The sequence below is a fragment of the Aquila chrysaetos genome, chromosome 9, assembly GCF_900496995.4.
Source record: "Aquila chrysaetos chrysaetos chromosome 9, bAquChr1.4, whole genome shotgun sequence".
NCBI lineage: Eukaryota > Metazoa > Chordata > Aves > Accipitriformes > Accipitridae > Aquila > Aquila chrysaetos.
Genome location: NC_044012.1, coordinates 2,491,726 through 2,511,095, shown reverse-complemented (window position 1 = coordinate 2,511,095; position 19,370 = coordinate 2,491,726). Strand labels below are relative to the sequence as shown.

Sequence of the window (19,370 nt, the reverse complement as noted above, 5' to 3'; positions counted from 1 at the left end):
AAGCAGTGAATCTTTCACTTTAATCTGTTATTTGTGATACAAGCCTGTATGTGCAAACACTTTTTGTGCTGTTTGGTAGATACTTAAAACAACTTAACTTCTGAAATGTTTCCTCAATGTGATAGAGTAATTTGACATTATTGAAGGAAACTTTCTTGCCTGTTCTTCCAAGTGGTTTAGTGTTCTATTTGCATAGAATTGTAATCAGCAGATTGTCTAAACAGTGTAATGAGCATTTTATAAATAGTTTAATACTTCTTCTGGCTTTCGTTGATGCTGGTATTTCAAAATGCACCCTTTTAATCCCAGAAAGTATTCCTACCATACTTTATTTGAATACTTTATTTGATACTTTATTTGAATTTGCTTTGCTTTAGGAGGTGAGATGAGAAAACATTATTTTAAATTGTTGATTTTCTTGAAATAGCTAAAACATGATGCTTTCCTATATATTAGATAGGAGATTTTCATTCTAAAAGGGAACCAATGAGTGATAGCATGTTACCTCAACCCATCCTGTTCTTGAACTTGGGGAATTTGTAGTAGCCATGGTTTGGGACAGATGGTGTCTTGGTAATTGTAAGACCTGTATTACTGGGATTTTGGGGAGTGGGAATGGGATGCTGATAGGCTGATGTCAGTTCAGTCTGCAGAAATTGACATCCACAGTCTCACTTGTATTCCAGTTATCTTGTAAAAGGTATGAAAATACAATGTCTAGAGTTTGGTTCCTTAATGTGGTGATGTGTGTATTTATATAACACCGACATCATGATGGCATCTGGAAGCCAGGAGAATTATGCAATATAAACAATACACTCCTGGAAAAAACATTTTTTGGTGTCCCTAAAGTTAGTCCTTATTCCCTAAATTGTCTAATCACATGCTCGCACTTAAGACCACTGACTTCACTGACGTTTTTCACATCTGGAGTGTTTCCTCGAACATGCCTGGCTTTTTCAATTGTATTCTTAGTGCTATTTATGAATTTCTTTACTCTCTTGTCATGACATTTAATTTTCTTACTATAGGTAAACAATTTCTAGGTATTTGTTGTAAAGCAGTTGTTGTAAAATTAGCAATTACATGTTTTGTTATAAAGTTACCTAAGACTCCTCATGATCTCTATAATAGAGTTGAGTTCCTACTGTCCAAGTAGAAAGTAGGATTTGATTAACATGGAATTTTGAGGTTTATGTATTATTATAACTTAGTTGAAGAGTATAATAAAATAATCTGTTTTCTATGGAATTTTATTTGCAGAAATCCTCTTTAATCATATTTTCTGTACCTAGGAAAAAGGGCATTTTTTTTCTTTAAAAGCTGACACTTGAAAATTTCCTGAAAAAGTTCAGCTTTTGTGAACATTGTATAATGTTTGATTTTTATATTTCACTATTGAAAATATTCTGGTTACTGACACAGGTTTAGTAAATCCTTATTAAGGTATGTGCAGTAGAATAGGATTTAAGTTGTATTTGAGGCTGTAAGTACCCCCTGAATATAGCTTGTACTGTAACATGTGCGCACTGTAGTCTCTAGTAGTCTATAAATTTATGGCTGTTTGAAAGGTATGAATGTAATAGTTAAACAAAGAAACTGTAGAAATAAAATGGAAAACAGAGTAATTGCTTGGTAGCTGAATTTTCCTTCCCTCCTCCGTCTCTCCAAGTTTTTAACAGCTCCCCCCCCCATCTCTTTTTGGACATTGTTTAGCCTGTGGACGAGAACAATGTTATGGAAAGTGATTATCTGGTGACGTGATTGACGTTCACAAGCATGTGATGTTGGAGAAGCTGCCAGGGTTCTGCCATCCCACTGACTGTAACGGGGCGAGTTTTCCTTGAATGAGGATGATGTTGCCCTCCCCTCCTGCATCCCTTTGCCCAACCCTAAACACTTCTGAGTTTTGGAGGGGGAAACTGCCTCCCAGCTGTGGAGATCATACCCCCCCCCTCCCCCCAGCTGACAAATAAGTAAACAATTACTCTCTTTAAAATTGTTTCAATATGGTCAATGCATGACCATAATTACGTTTGAAGAATTGAAGCCTGAAGGCGCGAGAAGTAACTTCAGAGGTGCTTAATTTTTTCCTCCGCTGTTCCAATATTTAGTACAGCAGATTTTGTTGTCATATGCTATTCGTTTAATAAAAAGAACTCCAAATGCATGACCCTTATGTGAAAAAATGCGTTTTGTTAGCCAAACCCCCAAATAATCGCCCCTCTTCATGATTCTGAGCAGTCAGATTCTGAAGCCCTTGTTTTTCATAATATCCATCACATTCTTGTCAATTAAAAAAAGATTCTGTTCATCAGTTTAGTCATTTGAATTTTGAATGACATCCTGTTGCTTTTTCTCTAGACTTTAAAAATTATGTTGAATTTGAAAATGGAAGGAACAGTTAACCAAATCTGTTTGGATTACACATTTAATGTAACTATGTCTTTATTTTATACATGTGGCTGTTAGATTCTCTGGTGGTAATACTTTCCCTAATCTTTCAAAATGTAACAAGAACAGAGGGAAAGTCTGTGCCATCTCAGTATAAAGGGCAGCAAAAGGAACTCTGCCAGGTCCATGAAAATAATGATTTACCTTTTCATTTTCTAAAAGAAATCTGGTATTCATGGAGAGTGGAAGCAGCACAACCTAGCAATATCCAAATGCAAGCTATTGACATGAAGTTTGTTTTTTAGGAGGCTGATTTTGAATGTGGTATCAAGATGGAATATTTCATGTCTGGTTTTGATATTAGAAATGTCTTCTCTTCCTCCTCAATTTGTTCTTAATTAAATTTCTTTACAATTTAATGTTTTATGTGGATTGTTTTGTCTGCTGACTGACTTCTGACCTTTAAGAAAGAGAGTATTACTTTCTCAGGAACACTGTTTTGATGGGTTTTTCTTCTTTTCTAATTAGCCCTGTTTTTAAAAAAAAACCCAACACTTTCTCCCCCTATTTTGTATATTAGATGCCCCCAAAATTTGGGACTGTATAGTCATTTCAGACATCATTGCTGATGATCTTTGTGTTTGTACCAGATCATCTTCACTGCATTTCCAAACTTTTTTTGCTTTGAACCACAGAAAGATCTATTTTGCAGTGCACAAGAATCGTTCTAGAACTTGTTGTGTCAGTCATCTTTTTAGTTTTATAAGAACTTTGACAAAAATGTGCTGTGTTTTTCATCTGGGATGTGGAAGGCAAAACTTAGTATGATGCACCTGTTGGCTTTTAAAGCTGACTTCTGATAATTTCACTGAGGCACACATGCCTTCCTCCTAAGCTTTTGTTTGATAAGATTTGAACATTGGTTCTTGCAAACCAAAGTGTTTTCCTCTTTGCACACTTCAGAATAGCGTGTGTCTCTGAATTCTTTGTGCAGACCTTTTTCTCTCCCAAGCTGCTGCTAGTATGTATCTGGTCTATAGAAATCATTCAAACTCTTGCAATTTATTAAATAACTGAACTATTTTAAGTCTCTGGTGTGTTTTCATAGAAAGCTTTGTTTAGGAAATGAGGTTCCCAAAGAAAGCAAACTTTGGACCCTTAGTGTTTAAAAACAAGCACATCCTTTGTTTTGAATGTTACCGGCAACTATCCATTGTCCTAAATAAAAGGATCGCTAAAAGCACAGTCAGCCATCCTTAGATGATCTAAATCTTTTACTTCACTCTTCTTGTATAAGTGCATCTGTCTTCCAGAATACTGTTGTCTTTTTGCCAAAGTGCTGAATTATATTGCTGAATGTATTTTTTTATGTGTTTTTAGCAGGGTTATGTGCCTCATAGATACTGTGCTGCTTACAAAAAAATTACAGTGCTTCTTGCTGCTTTTGACTAGCAAATGTTCCAAAAAAGTCAAATCCCTTCTCACTGAAGTATTTCTGTCTTTTCTAATATGGACTTACCCAAGTAAAATGTCTCATTTGCAGTATCTTGCTTTAGTACTGCCTTTCTAACTTTTTTTGGTATTTGACATACTCAGAATGAGACAGCTGAAAGCTCTCTTGCATGTGATCATTTATGGATAGAGAACAGAAAGTCAGCATGCTTCAGTTTTCTAATATTGTTTGCACATGTTTTCGGGATGTATCTCTCTGCTTACAGGTAAATCATATTTCTAATGTTATGGTGAACTTTTTATCTGCTTACAAAATATTCCACTGTCGTTAGCATTAGATTTTTCTTCAGTCATCGGTGGACTGTTATGAAATGTGGTTGCTAAAGACCTATCCGTAGAATAACATTTTAGATTCTAATACCAACTGAATAGTTTTATACATCTGAAATTCATTTAACCTTCGTATCAACTATCTATGTATTTAAGGGCTAATTTTTCATGCCTAATTTGCACATGCAGTTACTGTGACTGAGTATGCAGTTATGGTAAAAATCTGTGCAAACAGTTGGTGTTTCGTCTATAGCAGTTTTACACCTTCGACCACTGTAACAGCTAAGTAGGAATTTCATGAATAAGGGAAAAGAAATAAGCATGCCTGGCTTTGAAAATCTGTGCCTGATGTCTTAGGTCTCTCTAGCCTAAAACCTTCTTCTCTGACTCTACCCTGTTTAGCTTGTTACCTATTTTCCATGCTTTTCTCTGTAGTCATGTTCTCTCCATGAAGGTAGTGGTCTCTCTATCCAGTATTTCATGGCCATTCCTTATCACATTGATTAAATGATAGCTTTTGTGATCAGTAAGTAGAAGGTCTTTCCCTGTCTTTCCTCAATAGAGCAATTTCTGGGACATTTTATGTTACAGCTCTGGCACTAAGCATCTTTCTCAAGCTCTTCTCCTACATGCTTGGGTCCCCTAGTATGAACAGTTCACTGCACCTGAGACTACCTTGTCCCAAATAATTTATACTGCTTTTGATTTCTCTTTGAATTAAGTGGCATCCTGGAATATCCTATGGATTACACTGTGATAGTTAAAATCCCTAGCTAGACTGCTTTTCTGTGAGAGTTTTCTCTGACCTACAATTGATTCAGTCACTTCTCTAAACAGAGCAGCGTACAACGTGAAAGTCATTAAAATCTATTTATGAATGAAATATGGAGATTTTTCCAAAGTAACCACAGAGCATATGACTGTGTTTTATGTAGGACTACACAAGTATTTTTGTACGTTCTGACAGCTGAGGTCGTATAAAGAGTTAAAGCACAACTGTTTTTATTGGACTTTACTGCAAACATTTATAAAGCCATTTCTCTGTGTAGTGCATATTAGTAATAGATTAAACTGAGAAATGTGGTCTCAGTATTTACAATACAGAATGTGCTTTCCTTTTGCTGACACCTATGGAAAGGAAACTGCTACACAGCAGCAGATGATAATAATTTCAGTCGATTTTCTTCCTTTCCTACTCCCACCCTCTTTTTGGAGACATAATGTAGGGGTTGTAAAGCAATCTCTAACGTGCTTGCTGTCACTTGCCAGTGAGAAATCTTGAGACCTTTAAAATGCTTTTGAATTAGCTTTTTTGTGCCAGTGTCTTCCTCCTGTTTGTTCTCTACTTTATTTCAAATTGATTTTTGAACAGATCTATAAGAAAATTTAGAGCATTGGAAAATAAATGTGTTTAAAAAATATTGAGGACTTAAGAGACACAGTACTTGACTATGTTAGATCAGTTACCTGCAGATTTCACTTTCTGAGGACGCTGGGCTCATTTGTAATACAAAGAAGGTACAAAGCTCTTGGTTTGTGCAAACCTGGAATTTCACAGCTGTAGGCTTCAAATAATTTGTTTTACAGGAACAGACCATATCCTGTTTGTAGGACTATGTAACAGCTTAAGCAAGTACTTCTTGAGTACTTGAGTACTGCGCTCAGCTCTGGGGCTCCCAACATAAGAAGGACATGGACCTGTTGGAGTGAGTCCAGAGGAGGGCCACGAAGATGATCAGAGGGCTGGAGCACCTCTCCTATGAAGACAGGCTGAGAGAGTTGGGGTTGTTCAGCCTGGAGAAGAGAAGGGAGACCTTAGAGCGGCCTTCCAGTACTTAAAGGGGGCCTACAGGAAAGATGGGGAGGGACTCTTTATCAGGGAGTGTAGTGATAGGATGAGGGGTAACAGTTTTAAACTGAAAGAGGATAGATTTAGATTAGATACTAGGAAAAAATTCTTTACTGTGAGGGTGGCGAGGCACAGGAACAGGTTGCCCAGGGAAGCTGTGGATGCCCCATTCCTGCAAGTGTTCAAGGCCAGGTTGGATGGGGCTTTGAGCAACCTGGTCTAGTGGAAGGTGTCCCTGCCCATGGCAGGGGGGTTGGAACTAGGTGACCATTAATGTCCCTTCCAACCCAAACCATTCTGTGATTCACAGGATCAGGATCCTATTTGAGAGCGAGATTGAAAAACTAGTAGGTTGAAAGGATTATTTTACTTTGCAGAGTACGGAGAGCAACTGATACCAAAAGGAAAATAAGAATCTTAGAGATCCTTCAAGCATAGTCATGTTAGGTAAAAGCATATATTACAGCTTTGGATTGTTTTTTTAACTGCAGCATTGCACATCTAAATCTGGAAAGTTTAGAAGTACTGAAGTTTTAGCGAATGTTAAATGTTCAGATCTTTCAATTCACAGGTTTTGAACCTTTGGGCTTACTTTTTCAAGTGTCTTTTCTGCAGCCATGAGGATTATAAATTTCTGTTAACATACAGTCAAATGCTCTCAACTGTTGATGCTTTAAGCTAAATATAAACCACTCTGAAACATACGATGAAATGGTAAAAGTATGTAGCAATATCAGGAGAACCTTGAAACAGCTGACAATGCACAACATGTTTCCTTCCAGTTTTAAAGCCATTTGTCCAGATGTTGAAACAAGCATTTCTTGTTGTACCTGAAATAGTCTTTTTGCTCCCTCTGTTTCTTGTATAACTAGGCTTCCCCTTCGGGTGCAGAGGTTGCACATGATAATGAACCTGTTTTGAGTTGGCAGCAGGACTCAAACTGTATGAGCTTTGTTTCAAAATAGTCAGTTCAACTCACAAGTCAATGTTGTGTTTATATAACAGTTTGGCAACTTAGCACCAAATGCTGGAAAGTGCATAATGTGGCTCTTCAAATGACTTAATACTAGTAGTAACGTTTTCAGAAGATTCTAATTTTGTATTGCATTTTTATTGGATTCTGATGAATTTTGAACTGAGCTTTAAAAGAGGTTTTTTATATAGCAAGCTTTATACGGCTTCCTACTTATCAGACTTACGCATATTGTGGGGCACTATCACTCAGAAATAAAGCTTTATCCAGTTTTGGCTTTGGAGTGCTGGATCCTTCTGTTGGTTAGTGTTGCACAGCTTGAATGTAATAGTGCAGCTTCCATGGATAGAAGTGTAGATTAGAAAATTTCGTAGACTGCTGACATTTTTAAATACATAACTGTGCATATGTATGATGACTTAATTTTGTGAATAGTTGTTGAAATCTCATCACTGTGTATAACTTTGGTGTTTTTTGTAGTGTTATTGTATTCCTTTAGGCAGTGTCAAGCATGAGGGTAGTTCTAAAATTTTCAGAGTTGCTTTGTTCACCTTGTGTGTGTGACAGTGCGTGTCATCTGTGCATTTTCCTGAACATATGGGGTTTTGCTGATTTTCACCCCTTTGTGTTTCTCTGTAATTACAGGTCACCTATTTTACAAATTTGGAATCACAGAATCTGACTGGTATCGAATCAAGCAAAGCATAGACTCCAAATGCCGAACAGCTTGGAGGCGGAAACAGCGAGGGCAGAGTCTTGCCGTGAAAAGCTTTTCAAGGCGAACACCTTCATCATCGTCTTACAGTGGTTCAGGTAAAAAACCAAACAACCCATTGGCGGCTCATGGCTTAGACAAGTGTACTCTTTGCTGGGTAAAAAACTGGCTGGATGGACGAGCCCAGAGGGTTGTGGTGAATGGGGTGAAATCCAGTTGGCGGTGAGTCACAAGTGGTGTTACCCAGGGCTCAGTATTGGGGCAGTTCTGTTTAATATCTTTATTAATGATCTGGATGAGGGGATCGAGTGCACCCTCAGCAAGTTTGCAGATGACACCAAGTTGGGAGGGAGGGTTGATCTGCTCGAGGGTAGGAAGATTCTACAGAGGGCTCTGGACAGGCTGGATCAATGGGCCAGTGCCAATTGTATGAGGTTCAACAAGGCCAAGTGCCGGGTCCTGCAGTTGGGTCACAACAACCCCACGCGGCGCTACAGCCTTGGGGAAGAGCGGCTGGAAAGCTGCCCGGCAGAAAAGGACCTGGAAGTGTTGGTCAACAGCCGGCTGAATATGAGCCAGCAGTGTGCCCAGGTGGCCAAGAAGGCCAACGGCATCCTGGCCTGTATCAGAAATAGCGTGGCCAGCAGGAGCAGGGAGGTGATCGTCCCCCTGTACTCGGCCCTGGTGAGGCCGCACCTCAAATACCGTGTTCAGTTTTGGGCCCCTCACTACAGGAAGGACATTGGAGCATGTCCAGAGAAGGGCAATGAAGCTGGTGAAGGGCCTGGAGAAGGAGAAGGGTCTAGAGGACTCTTCGTGAGGAGCGGCTGAGGGAACTGGGGTTGTTTAGCCTGGAGAAAAGGAGGCTGAGGGGAGACCTTATCGCTCTCTACAACTACCTGAAAGGAGGTTGTAGTGAGGTGGGTGCTGGTCTCTTCTATCAAGTAACTAGTGATAGGACGAGAGGAAATGGCCTCAAGTTGCGGCAGAGGAGGTTTAGATTGGACATTAGGAAAAATTTCTTTACTGAAAGGGTTGTCAGGCATTGGAACAGGCTGCCCAGAGAAGTGGTTGAGTCACCATCCCTGGAGGTATTAAAAAAGCACATAGACAAGGCACTTCAGGACATGGTTTAGGGGGCATGGTTGATGGTTGGATTCTATGATCTTAAAGGTCTTTTCCAACCTAAATGATTCTATGATTCTATAACCCCCCCAAAACCCAAACAAACCCCAACAGAAATGGAAACTTACAGTAATAATGCCTTTTGTTTTTCAATATACCTGAAAATTATATTGATCTTAAGTTGTAAATACAACAGGTGCATGTAGTACCCACAAATGTGAATATTCTTGTGTAACAAAGAGAAATGGAGAAACCCACATTTCTCAGAATTGAATTTTTGGAGTGGATTTTATATTATGGCATTTTTTTTTTGAAGTACTATTTATCATTGGCAAAGAGGCCTCTCTGTTAACAGTGTATGTATGTCTACAGTGCTCCTCAAGGAATGTATCCATGTACTAAGTGAAGCTAACCATTTGTAGTTAAATCATCATGGGTCTTCAGTGCAAGCAAACCACCTCCTGGTACATTCGGAGTCCTTCGCAGCCTCATGGGGCTTGTATCAAAGTAGATCCCTGGTAGGATGAGCTTCTAATCCTGTTATATCTACAGATTGCAGTCATGCTCCTGGTTGCAGTGCATTAATGATCCTTGAAAGGAAGCGAGATGTGTGTGTGTTCACAAAGAAAAGAGGGAGAACGGAGTCTGTCTCTAAAACAGTAGTAAAATACAGATTTGCCAGAAATGAAAGTGTAGTATATTCCAGTGCGTGAGAGAGATTGGCTTGGTTGATTTGTACGTTATCTGAATGCCTGACTTCACTGAGGTGCTTGAGAACGTCCATGCATGTGTGTTAACTGAAAAAATTTAGTGCATGCAGCTTTGTGCTATCATATGGTTTGTTTGTTTTTTTTTTTTTTACCATGGTCATTTTTTTCAGTGGAAGGTCAAAATGTTTCTGCAACTGTTGTTCATAAGAGGAGTCAAGTGAATAAATCTTTCTCAGTGTGTTCACACCATTTAGTAGGACGTGCTAAATTTTGTTCCTGAAGTATTTTTCTCTGAAGAAATTAAATATGTTGTAGGTGATTCTATATTTCCATATAGGTATGTAAGCATGAATAATAATAACAAATGAAAAATACTGACCTAAGAAGTGTTCTCATAGGACATTTCTGGCTCGTTCTTTTAATATAAAGCAGTGTTATGGGACATTTGTACATCATATATTAAAACCAGTGTTTTGGAAGTGAGCCCGAAGAAAAGGAAGTAAGTTTATTTGCCTGCATAAAATTTTTGGTTGCATGTTAACACTAACCACTGTATCTCATGCAAAGAATGCCAAAATCTGCTTTCAATGGAAAATTTTATGTGCTGGAACTAGGAATCATATCCAAAATTCTCAAATTAAAACAACTAATCAACATAATGATAACCATAAGCCATATATGTTGATGGGATTTTTATTTGCAGTCTCTTAGCAATCAGTATTTTAGAATAAAAAATGCAGTAGTAAGTGGATATTATGGGCCTGTGCTCATTAGACCATACTCCTTGACTGTTGTGGAGATTTATTATTAAAAAATATTAATCTTTAATCTCCTGGTTTGGAGATTTGGGGAGACCAGTGTAGAGATGTAAAACACAGACTCAGGCTCAGTGAATTTTGTCTTCAGAAGGCCACAAGATAGTAAGTTTTGGTGGTTTGGGGTTTGGTGGGTTTTTTTGTTTGGCATGGGTTTGGTTGGTTGGGTTTGGGTGTTTTTTTTTTTTTTTTTTTTTTTTTTTTTGTGGTTAAGCTGAAAACTAATTTTTTCCCCCCCCCAGTTCCACTAACCTGATTTGTGAGTAAATTGTTCCATGGGTACAGAGACACCTGAATTAACTCTTGGGATTTCAGCAGCGTGCTATCTGAGCAGGTGGGAGTGGTGTGGTACAGACATTCAAGAGCTGGTTCTGCAAGAGCCACCTCAGTATTTTGGGTTGTGTGGCCACGCTAGCTCATTTAGCTGGAGCTGAGCTGGCTGCCTTTGGTACATCAACTTCCAGGATTTCCCCAGGAGTTTTTATGCCACCTGGGTCTCCCGCTGTACAGGCTATCTCATCTCCCATGTCCCCTAGATAGCAAAGAGGTGGCTGCATGTCCTTACAAAGATGTCTTTGGTCCTGAAGATGATGAAGGTCAGCTGAGGCATCTTGGCATGTCACTGGCAGGACTGTATAGACTATGCAGCCAGCAGTAGAGTACCGGCAATAACATTAACGGCTGCCTTTGGTAATGGTATGTGCAAATGTTCCCATGGATTCAAAGTATTTTGTTAATTTTTTTTAAAATATTACTTTTACTCAGAACGTCACTGGCATCATTTTCTGGGAGGCTGTAAAGATGTTAGATGAATTCACCACTACATTTGCACCCACTGTGAAAAAGCTCTTAGAAAAACAGACCACTTTTCAGAATCAGGTGGTCCTTTGAAAAACTAATATGCATCTGAAAATCAGGTGGGAGTGGTGTTTCACCTGAAGAAAGAAGAGGAGTTATAATAAAAAACAGGAGAGCAGTATATAGGGAAGGCTGAGCGAGTATATAGGGAAAAGAAAGAGAAGGAAAGATGCAAGGAAATTATGTAGATTCACACATGTTTAAAAGGGTAACTTTTGCATGACAGGGCTGTAATTCCACTGCTCTGTTCAGGTAACTTCATGAACCGCTCAGACTTTGCCTTTGTGGTTTGACATCCCTGGAACCCCTCAATGGAATTATAGCATCATAATTCACAGGCATCTGTTCCTTATTATACACACTGTATAGTGGATATAGCAGAATTCCTGCTGCCAGCTAGCAGGAAAGAGAAGTAATATTTCACAGCTCTGCAGTAAAGGAGGTCTGTATTTCACAGTTATGACAACATAGCTGTCAAATATGGCTTTTTAAAGTGTTACATATGAACCCAGACAGTTTTTATGGTAGCATTTGTTTCACGGGGCAACTTAAGGTGAGCCTTGAATGGTCTGAAATTCAGCTACTTGAGAAACTGTCTTTCCCACTATTGTTAGTTATAGCTATTAAGATCAGCTTCTAGGTGCTTTATGTCAGGTCTCCACCCAGCTGTGGTTGCTGCTGTCTGCAGAAGAATACATGTGTTTGGTTTCACTGAGTAGTATGTTGCTCCATGTCAATTCACATATAACAGGCATTTGAGTTGTTTGTTGGGTGGAGTATAGTAGCTGCTTCTCACAAAAGATATAATGGGGAAAAAAAAAAGGCTTTTAAAAGATGGTGAATGGCTACTGTGTCATGTTTACACTGTGAAGGATGCAGGGATATGCAGCGTAGTTTCTGTTATGTCCTCTGAGCTGTTCTGAGAAGCTCTGGCTTTGGCTCCACTCACTTGGCATAAGACTATATAACTTCTATTCAGAGAAGCTATAATTATTTAGTTTGAGCAGGAAATTTAGTAGAGCATGGTTCTGTGACTAGTCAGGTTAGGTCACTGAGCACCTTAAGGTAAGTGTGTCAGGTTCTCTGATAGTTTAGATACAACAGTGACGTTGCACACATTCAGTAGGAAAGCACTTTCACTTCACATCTTGTAAACAAGCATTTCAGGTTATGCCATGTGGGGGAAAAACATACACACATGCTCATCCCTTTTATTGGGTTAAATATAATAAACCTAAGCTATTTGTGGAAGTACTTAAACCCACTGATTCTTTGCTAAATGATGATAATTTCCTAGGGAAGTTTTAGGGCTTACTCTAGAATATATTCCTGAAGTCTTCAGAAAGCACTTCTTTTTGAGATGCACTATTGCCATCAACAGATGCCTTGAATAGATGCATAGTATCACAGTTTCTGCCATGCAGCCCAGCTGTTCTGAAAACATCATTAAGAGGTTTAACTATGATTTCAATGTCCTGAGTGTGAATGAATGAACACCACGTTCCCTGTATGAACTTCTTCCAGAGTTTGGTAAGGTTTTTCCACTTCTGAACTTGTGATTGTAGTATTTCATATTAAAAGTGTGACCAAGAGGTGCAACAAAAAAAAGGCTCAAATCCAAAACTGTTGTGTTTGATTGGCTTGAAGTACTATTTTTCATCGGCTATCTCTAGGGGCTGGTAATAGCAAGATAGCTTTCTGTTGCATTGTAGTATAATAATACATGTTTCAATCAGCAGAAATTTATTGGCATTTTCTTCAAGTGTTGCAAAGAAGCACCATTCTCTTATGTGTTACAGAGTATTTTCTTAAATGCTGGTCTGCTAAAAGTCTAGAATAACTTAGTATTTTCTGTTTGGCAGTGAAAGTTGTTGAACATCTCTGCATATCATTAAAAATAATGTTTTTGTTAGTCCTGAAATAGTCTCAAATCAGCATGGTCATTGCCCTGCTGGATGTCCTCCCTTATGAATTAGGCGACTTGATTTTTCCAGAGCTGTGCTTTAGCAGCAATTAATTTGCCTCATTTAAAAAAAAAAATATATAGCAGCCTGAAACTCACCTCCCTGTGATGTGACTGATTTCAGTGGCTCTGAGGAATCTTGAGGGTGGTTGAGCACAGTAACAGGTTGCCCAGAGAAGCTGCAGAAACACTTTCCCTGGAGACAGTCAAAATCCACCTGGATGCAGTCTGAAGCAACTGGTTCTGGTTGCTCTTGCTTTCAGGAAGGGCATTGGATTAGATGATCTCCAGAGGTCACTTCCAACTTCATCTGTTCTGTGATTTTGTGGTTTTTATGAGTTATTGGCCACATAAGAAATAATTCTGAATTATTTACATCTAAAGAGGATTGCTATTCTTGAGCTGCAGTCTTATGTACTTGTTTGACATGTCAAAACTTTTAGGCTTTTTCTACTTGTTGTGTATAAAAGTTTATGTAGCACATGGCTTTCATTTGAGTCATGCAGTTAAAAATTATAACAGATTTCCTCTCTGCTCTGTTTATCATATGGAAAAATTAGCTGTGCAAATGACCTAGAAATGCAGGAGGCTGAGCCCATAGTTCTTACGTAGCCTTTCAAGTTTTAGGCGTTGTAATTCTGTGATAGTGTTTAAGTGTTAAGAGCTCAAGAGGAACTGATCTACAGACAAAAACATGTCTAAGGAAGCTGGTAGGAAAATATGAATGAGTATCATTTCTCTGTCCTTCACCCCAAAGATATTAATTGAGATTGTTCTAAATTTAATTGACTGTGCAGCTTTACAGTAGCCATAAGATTTATGGGTTGCATAAAGTTGTTGTGGCAGACTGTTATATTCAGGCAGAAGTTGGTTTTCCTTATTTTATCTGGCTCTTCTGTTTGAAGCTGTTGCCTTTTGTAGGAATTGGGGTATTAATTGCAGTGGTTTCCTCTGCTCTTCTTGGAGCCAACACTTTGGTCCTTAATGTGTGTTTTTTCTCTTGTTTTTTTTCTTGACAAGAGTTGTACACATGGCTGCCATGATAATTTAGCTAGATATTCTTTTTAAAAACGTTAGCAGTCTGTGGAGGGAAGGCAGTAGGAAATGAGGTTTTTGGGAGGAGGATTAATTGAAGAGTGCCTTCTCCCTTTCTTTTAATTTCTCTTAAGATTGTTAAAGCTGTTATCACAGTTTTCCATGTTGGAATTTTTAATTAGTTCTATGACTTTGGGATTTATACGTAGATTTAGGCTGAAGTGCTCAGCCTATGCTGAGTTGTCACATATAAAAACAGATATGCAGTCAAATCTTCAAAGCTGTTCTGCAAAATTGGAGGTATTTAGAACTGGATGAGTCAGGTTGAGATAATGGTTTACAGTGTACAGTTTTATTTCTATTAATTGTTCAGTAATGGTGTTTTTCCTGCTTTTGTTTTTGAGGACTGCTTTGCTACATCTGGCCATTAACCTTTCCTTGCTAGGACTGCACGTCAAAGACGCAAGAAAAATACATCCAAGTTTGTAATCAGAAGTGTGAGGCTGGGAGGCCTGTGCACTAGGAAAACAAATTTGAATAACACCACATAAGGAGACTACGCATGAATCCCCTCTGCTACAGAATCTGTACCTCCTACATTTCCCTCCAAAATGAGAAGCCAGATGCTCAACTGATAAATATGAAGTAGAATAGGAAAGAATTAGAAAATGCCAAAGGTTTTGCCTTTGAAGTGAGGAATTTTCAAACTGATCTTAGTTGAGAATTAAACATACACATTCTTGGAACAGTTACAAATTACATTTGTCTGACAAATCTAATCTTGCTCGGCAATGTCTGAAGAAGATAAGCTTTGAGAAATGTGACAGAAGTAACTGCTTCAGTGAGGGTGATTTTGCCAACTCTTGAACATTTGTCTAAGAAGACAGACTCACTTAGGCTAAATTTTCTTTGACTCATAAGCACATGCAGTAAATAGAAAATGTAAAAGGTCCAATTTCAACTTGGGAGGAAGGAATATTTCAGCAGTTGTTTCCCCCCACCCCTCCCCACCCTGTCTCACAACGTAATCACTTAATCACCTGGTCAATGCAGCATCTTCCATTCTGTGGGTGGCTCCAAAGCTATTCCATGTAGTGGAAGGTGCTTTGGGCATGCCACGGATAACGTGCTCAGTAGTAGTAGTACATAAGCGATTCAGTTCACGTCAAAGTACTCCTTCGTAACTAGTGCAATGGAAAATTTCAAAGCAAGAGTTCAGCTGTATAGCTTCTCGGTGCCAGGGATTCTCTAATACTTCAAAGTTGTAAATGTGAGGCTAGATAGTTTACATGATAGTGATTTGTGACTGTTGACATATCCTCTATTCAAGCTGTGTGCTATTCATGTTTGTGTTTGTTTTTAAAGGGGAATGTTTAAAAATGGATAAATATTACTTTTGTCTGGTCAGAGATTTAGAGGGGAAAAACAATACTTATAAAGGATGTTTTGTTTTTCAACACTGTTGAATCCTCTCTCTTCTTTCTTCCTAATAAGAAAAAACCCCACCAAAATCCAACAGAAAAAGAAAGAAAACCCAACTGTGGTTGTTGCAGCGAAGCCAAACTGAAATCTATAAGTGACCATGGGAGATGTACAGTATGATTGCATTCAGTCTGTGTCTCCTGTTCCCACCTCTGAAAAGCGTAATAATTTCTGGCATCTGTGAAGCAAAAGATGGTTTACGAGTAAAGGCTTTTGGACTTTACAGTTAAAATATGTATTTAAATATGTGCATATAATATATATGTAAATACATATTTTTATCTGCTGCAGCTCTTATTTCTTTGATACTCTTCTGTTGCATAACTTTCTTAATCAGAAAATAAATACTCGTTATAAATACATCTTTGTGTTTTCTCAGTACAGTGTTGCAGTTTGTGTAATGGTAAGCTACAGGAAGAGTACTAGTAGAAGGTTATTAAACCTGTAAGTGAAACATGTCTTACCTCACTTGTGTCCCAAGTCCAGTTTTGCTGTTTGTGTATGTGTATTTACATTTACACTATATATGTTTGAGCGTGTGAAGTTATGTATGTATGCATATGTGTGTATACACACACACATCTAAATGAAGGATTATGTATTTGGACACTGTGGTTTGACTAGAAGTTGAGTTTTAACTCAACTCAGCTGTTAAATTACATAGTGGGGGACTGGGAAGCTTGATGGGCAGACAAAATCACAACAGAATGGACTAGTGGTAGCCTATAAGAAGCAAGATGAATGAGAGTGGGCTTTCTTAGACATTTAGCATCCTAACAAAATGCTATTTGTAAAATAAAAAAATACAGACAATTAATTGCATAAAATATTATTAAGATGGAAGTAATGGAAATGAGAGAAAAGTGGAAGACAAAGAGGCTTACGTAAATGATCTTTCTAGAATATCTGTTACTTTCAGTGACCATGACAAAGCCACTGGCAATGGAAAGCATGGTGTAGTATGAGAATTTGAATAAATCATGTTTTTATTTTGTTGACAGTGCAGTTTCTCGTACTAGGTACAGGACTTTTCTGCCAATTGTGATTTGTTAATCCCATCTGGAATTCTGTACAGCAAACTTCCATTGTATAACAGTGTAGGAAATACTGGAATTGCACAGTAAGCAACAGGACTATATTTAAGAAATTCTGCAGTTACCCACTAGTCAAATGTAAGGTATGAAAGACGTATGTCCAAATAGACAGCAAAAACATGTACTTGTTACGTTTTGCTTAGTTACTGCATTAAGTGTTCTGGTTGTAGTTATGTATTTGCAGATTGTTAACATAATTAGAGCTGTCTAGTTGAATTGTTAAGCAACTAAACTTTTCAACAAATAAGTAAATACTAACTTGGTGGTTTTGAGTTAGTTTCCAGTTCCTGTGCTTAGAGTTGAACCTCAAAATTATCTTCTTCCACAAACATTTGCAGACAGGATGAAAAAAAACCCAAACTACCCAAAACAAATGGATGATTTTATTAAAGCACATTTCTATTAAAATCTTTGTATGAGTGGATAAAGCTCATTCTTGAAAAACTGACATTCTCTTTTCAGTACAAATCTTAGAGTATTAAGTAGAGGTATTAAAATTTTATGAAACATGGCTTCCTGCTGTGTTGGTTCAAAAAAACAAACCATCATTTAAAAAATCAAAGTGTATCAGCCATCAGTCATCTCTGAGCAGGATGAGGCCTATCTAGTGTTTATTTAAGCAACACATAAAATCTAGTAAGGAAATGATCTCCAGTGGAAGTAGAGTGACACTGTTTTCTTAAATATTTTCATTATAGTTTCCGGTACTTGGGCAGCTTGAAAGCCGTGTAGTATTGAATGTTACTACATGTTAGATATCAATGTGTTTTATGTTACCTTGTAGCATAAGTGTCATCGTCAGAGTAATATATAATTTAGAAAAATTGTGAAACACTTAATGCTTCAGAGATTTTTTTCAATGTATTTTAGTGGCATATCAAAATAAAAATGTTAGAATTTTTTACAGGAATACTGTATGTAAGAAGTATTTCTTCAGAAGCATTATTCTAAAAGCTTTTTATGACAGTCCCATTCTCTGAGATGTCTCAAATACAAAAAAGGAAGAAAACTAGGAGTGATGCTGAATCTTAGTATGATACTAGTATGATATCGGGTCATTTTAAGGTTTTTCCTTGCAGTGCGTACTTGAACTTGTCACAGGTGCTGCAAAAGTGTCACTGATCGATAGCCCCAGTTTTTTTCCTGATTCCTAAAAGCATTTATGATATCTAGTGATACATTTACCTGCTGGTGATATCTTAATCTGTAGGAAGACCCATACATAGCATTAGTCTCTAGTATTCCACTTTACCCTTTCAGTACAGAATTACTGACATTGAGTCTCAGTATCACTGACACCAAATACATAAAAAAAGTCATGTTTCAAAAAAAAAAAAAAAGGCATTTGAGTGCTTTTATTGCTTTTATGCTAAAAAAAAAATTAGTTCTTTTTACTTGGCTTTTGCCTCTTACATTTATAAAAATCCTTTCCCTCTGGCTGGAAAACTTGGAAATGAATCTATGATATGTCTACTTCTAATGCAAGTTGTTATCCTCTTGAAATCACACAATGTTTTTCCTGGTGGCTGTCACTGTTACCCAAAGATAACACTCAGGTGCCGCCTTTTTTCTGGGGGCGTTTTCAGAAGGCCTTGCTTTGCAGTGTGAGGTAGTGTTTAAATTCATCCAAGTCAAGAAATCAACCTGCCATTTTGAGGTTAAAAAAAAAAAAGAAAAATTCCAGGCTCATGTGTGTCAGTATGAATTATAGATGATAGATCTGAAAAACAATTGAGAGGTATCCTTTATTTATATGATAACTTCAATTTACAGGATGGGTTTTCAAATGTATTCTTGTTGTGGTGGTGGCAGTCATAGTTCTCAGCTACACAGGTGCATGAAAGAAAGCATTGAACTACTTAGGAAATGTATCTGGTTTTGCTGCAATATGACTTTTACAGTTGCAGAATCTTTAATCTAGATTCAAAAGATGCTTTTTAAACATATGCTTTCTCAGAGACAAAATAGCCTTTGGAACTCCTCTGGAATTTGTAGCAAATCTACAGGTGAGCAATGAACATGTGTAAGAATATTAATGTGTAAATGATCTGCACCTACTTACTGACTGCATTTGTTTTCCACAGTTTTTAAGTATGCATTTTTGCAAGGCCACTGGCATGAGATACACACACATAATAAAGCTGGATTTTTGTCTCTTTTCCAGAGGGTTCGCAGAATTCAGTTTCAGCTTCTAATGAGATCCAGCAGAACCAGCCACAGGCACTACACTATGCACTAGCCAATGCTCAGCAGGTTCAGATCCACCAAATAGGAGAAGATGGACAAGTCCAAGTAGTATGTACTCAACTTTTTCTAAATTATTCCATTTAAACATTCTAGATTATTGCAAACTTTGCTTCAGTTGAAATTTAATTTTTTATTTTCAAAAAGTGACGTATCACCACTTCTTAAGCATGATTTTCAGAAAATAAACATTGAAGGCTTATGAAAAAATTTTTAATTTAGCAAAAATCTTCATGCAGGATTTGCTCACACAGTTGTTGCAAATAAATGCACATTCATTACTGTTTATAGAACTGACTAGTCTCTACCTGGCCGTTTGCTTGCACTTGCC

General features: G+C 37.8%; 1 protein-coding gene across 5 annotated transcripts in view; it reads left to right on the top strand.

Moving 5' to 3' along the window:
* LOC115345353 (BTG3 associated nuclear protein) overlaps window positions 1–19,370 on the top strand; it is a 154,808-nt gene that overhangs the window by 61,274 nt on the left and 74,164 nt on the right. For all 5 annotated transcript variants that reach the window (XR_005933108.1, XM_030023920.1, XM_041125653.1 and 2 more), the window contains exons 8-9: window positions 7,644–7,811; window positions 18,960–19,090. Coding sequence is in view for 4 of the 5 variants with exons in the window: in XM_030023920.1 (XP_029879780.1) it covers window positions 7,644–7,811; window positions 18,960–19,090 (299 nt within the window). In the remaining variant the exon portion in view is untranslated. The remainder of the gene's footprint in view (window positions 1–7,643; window positions 7,812–18,959; window positions 19,091–19,370) is intronic.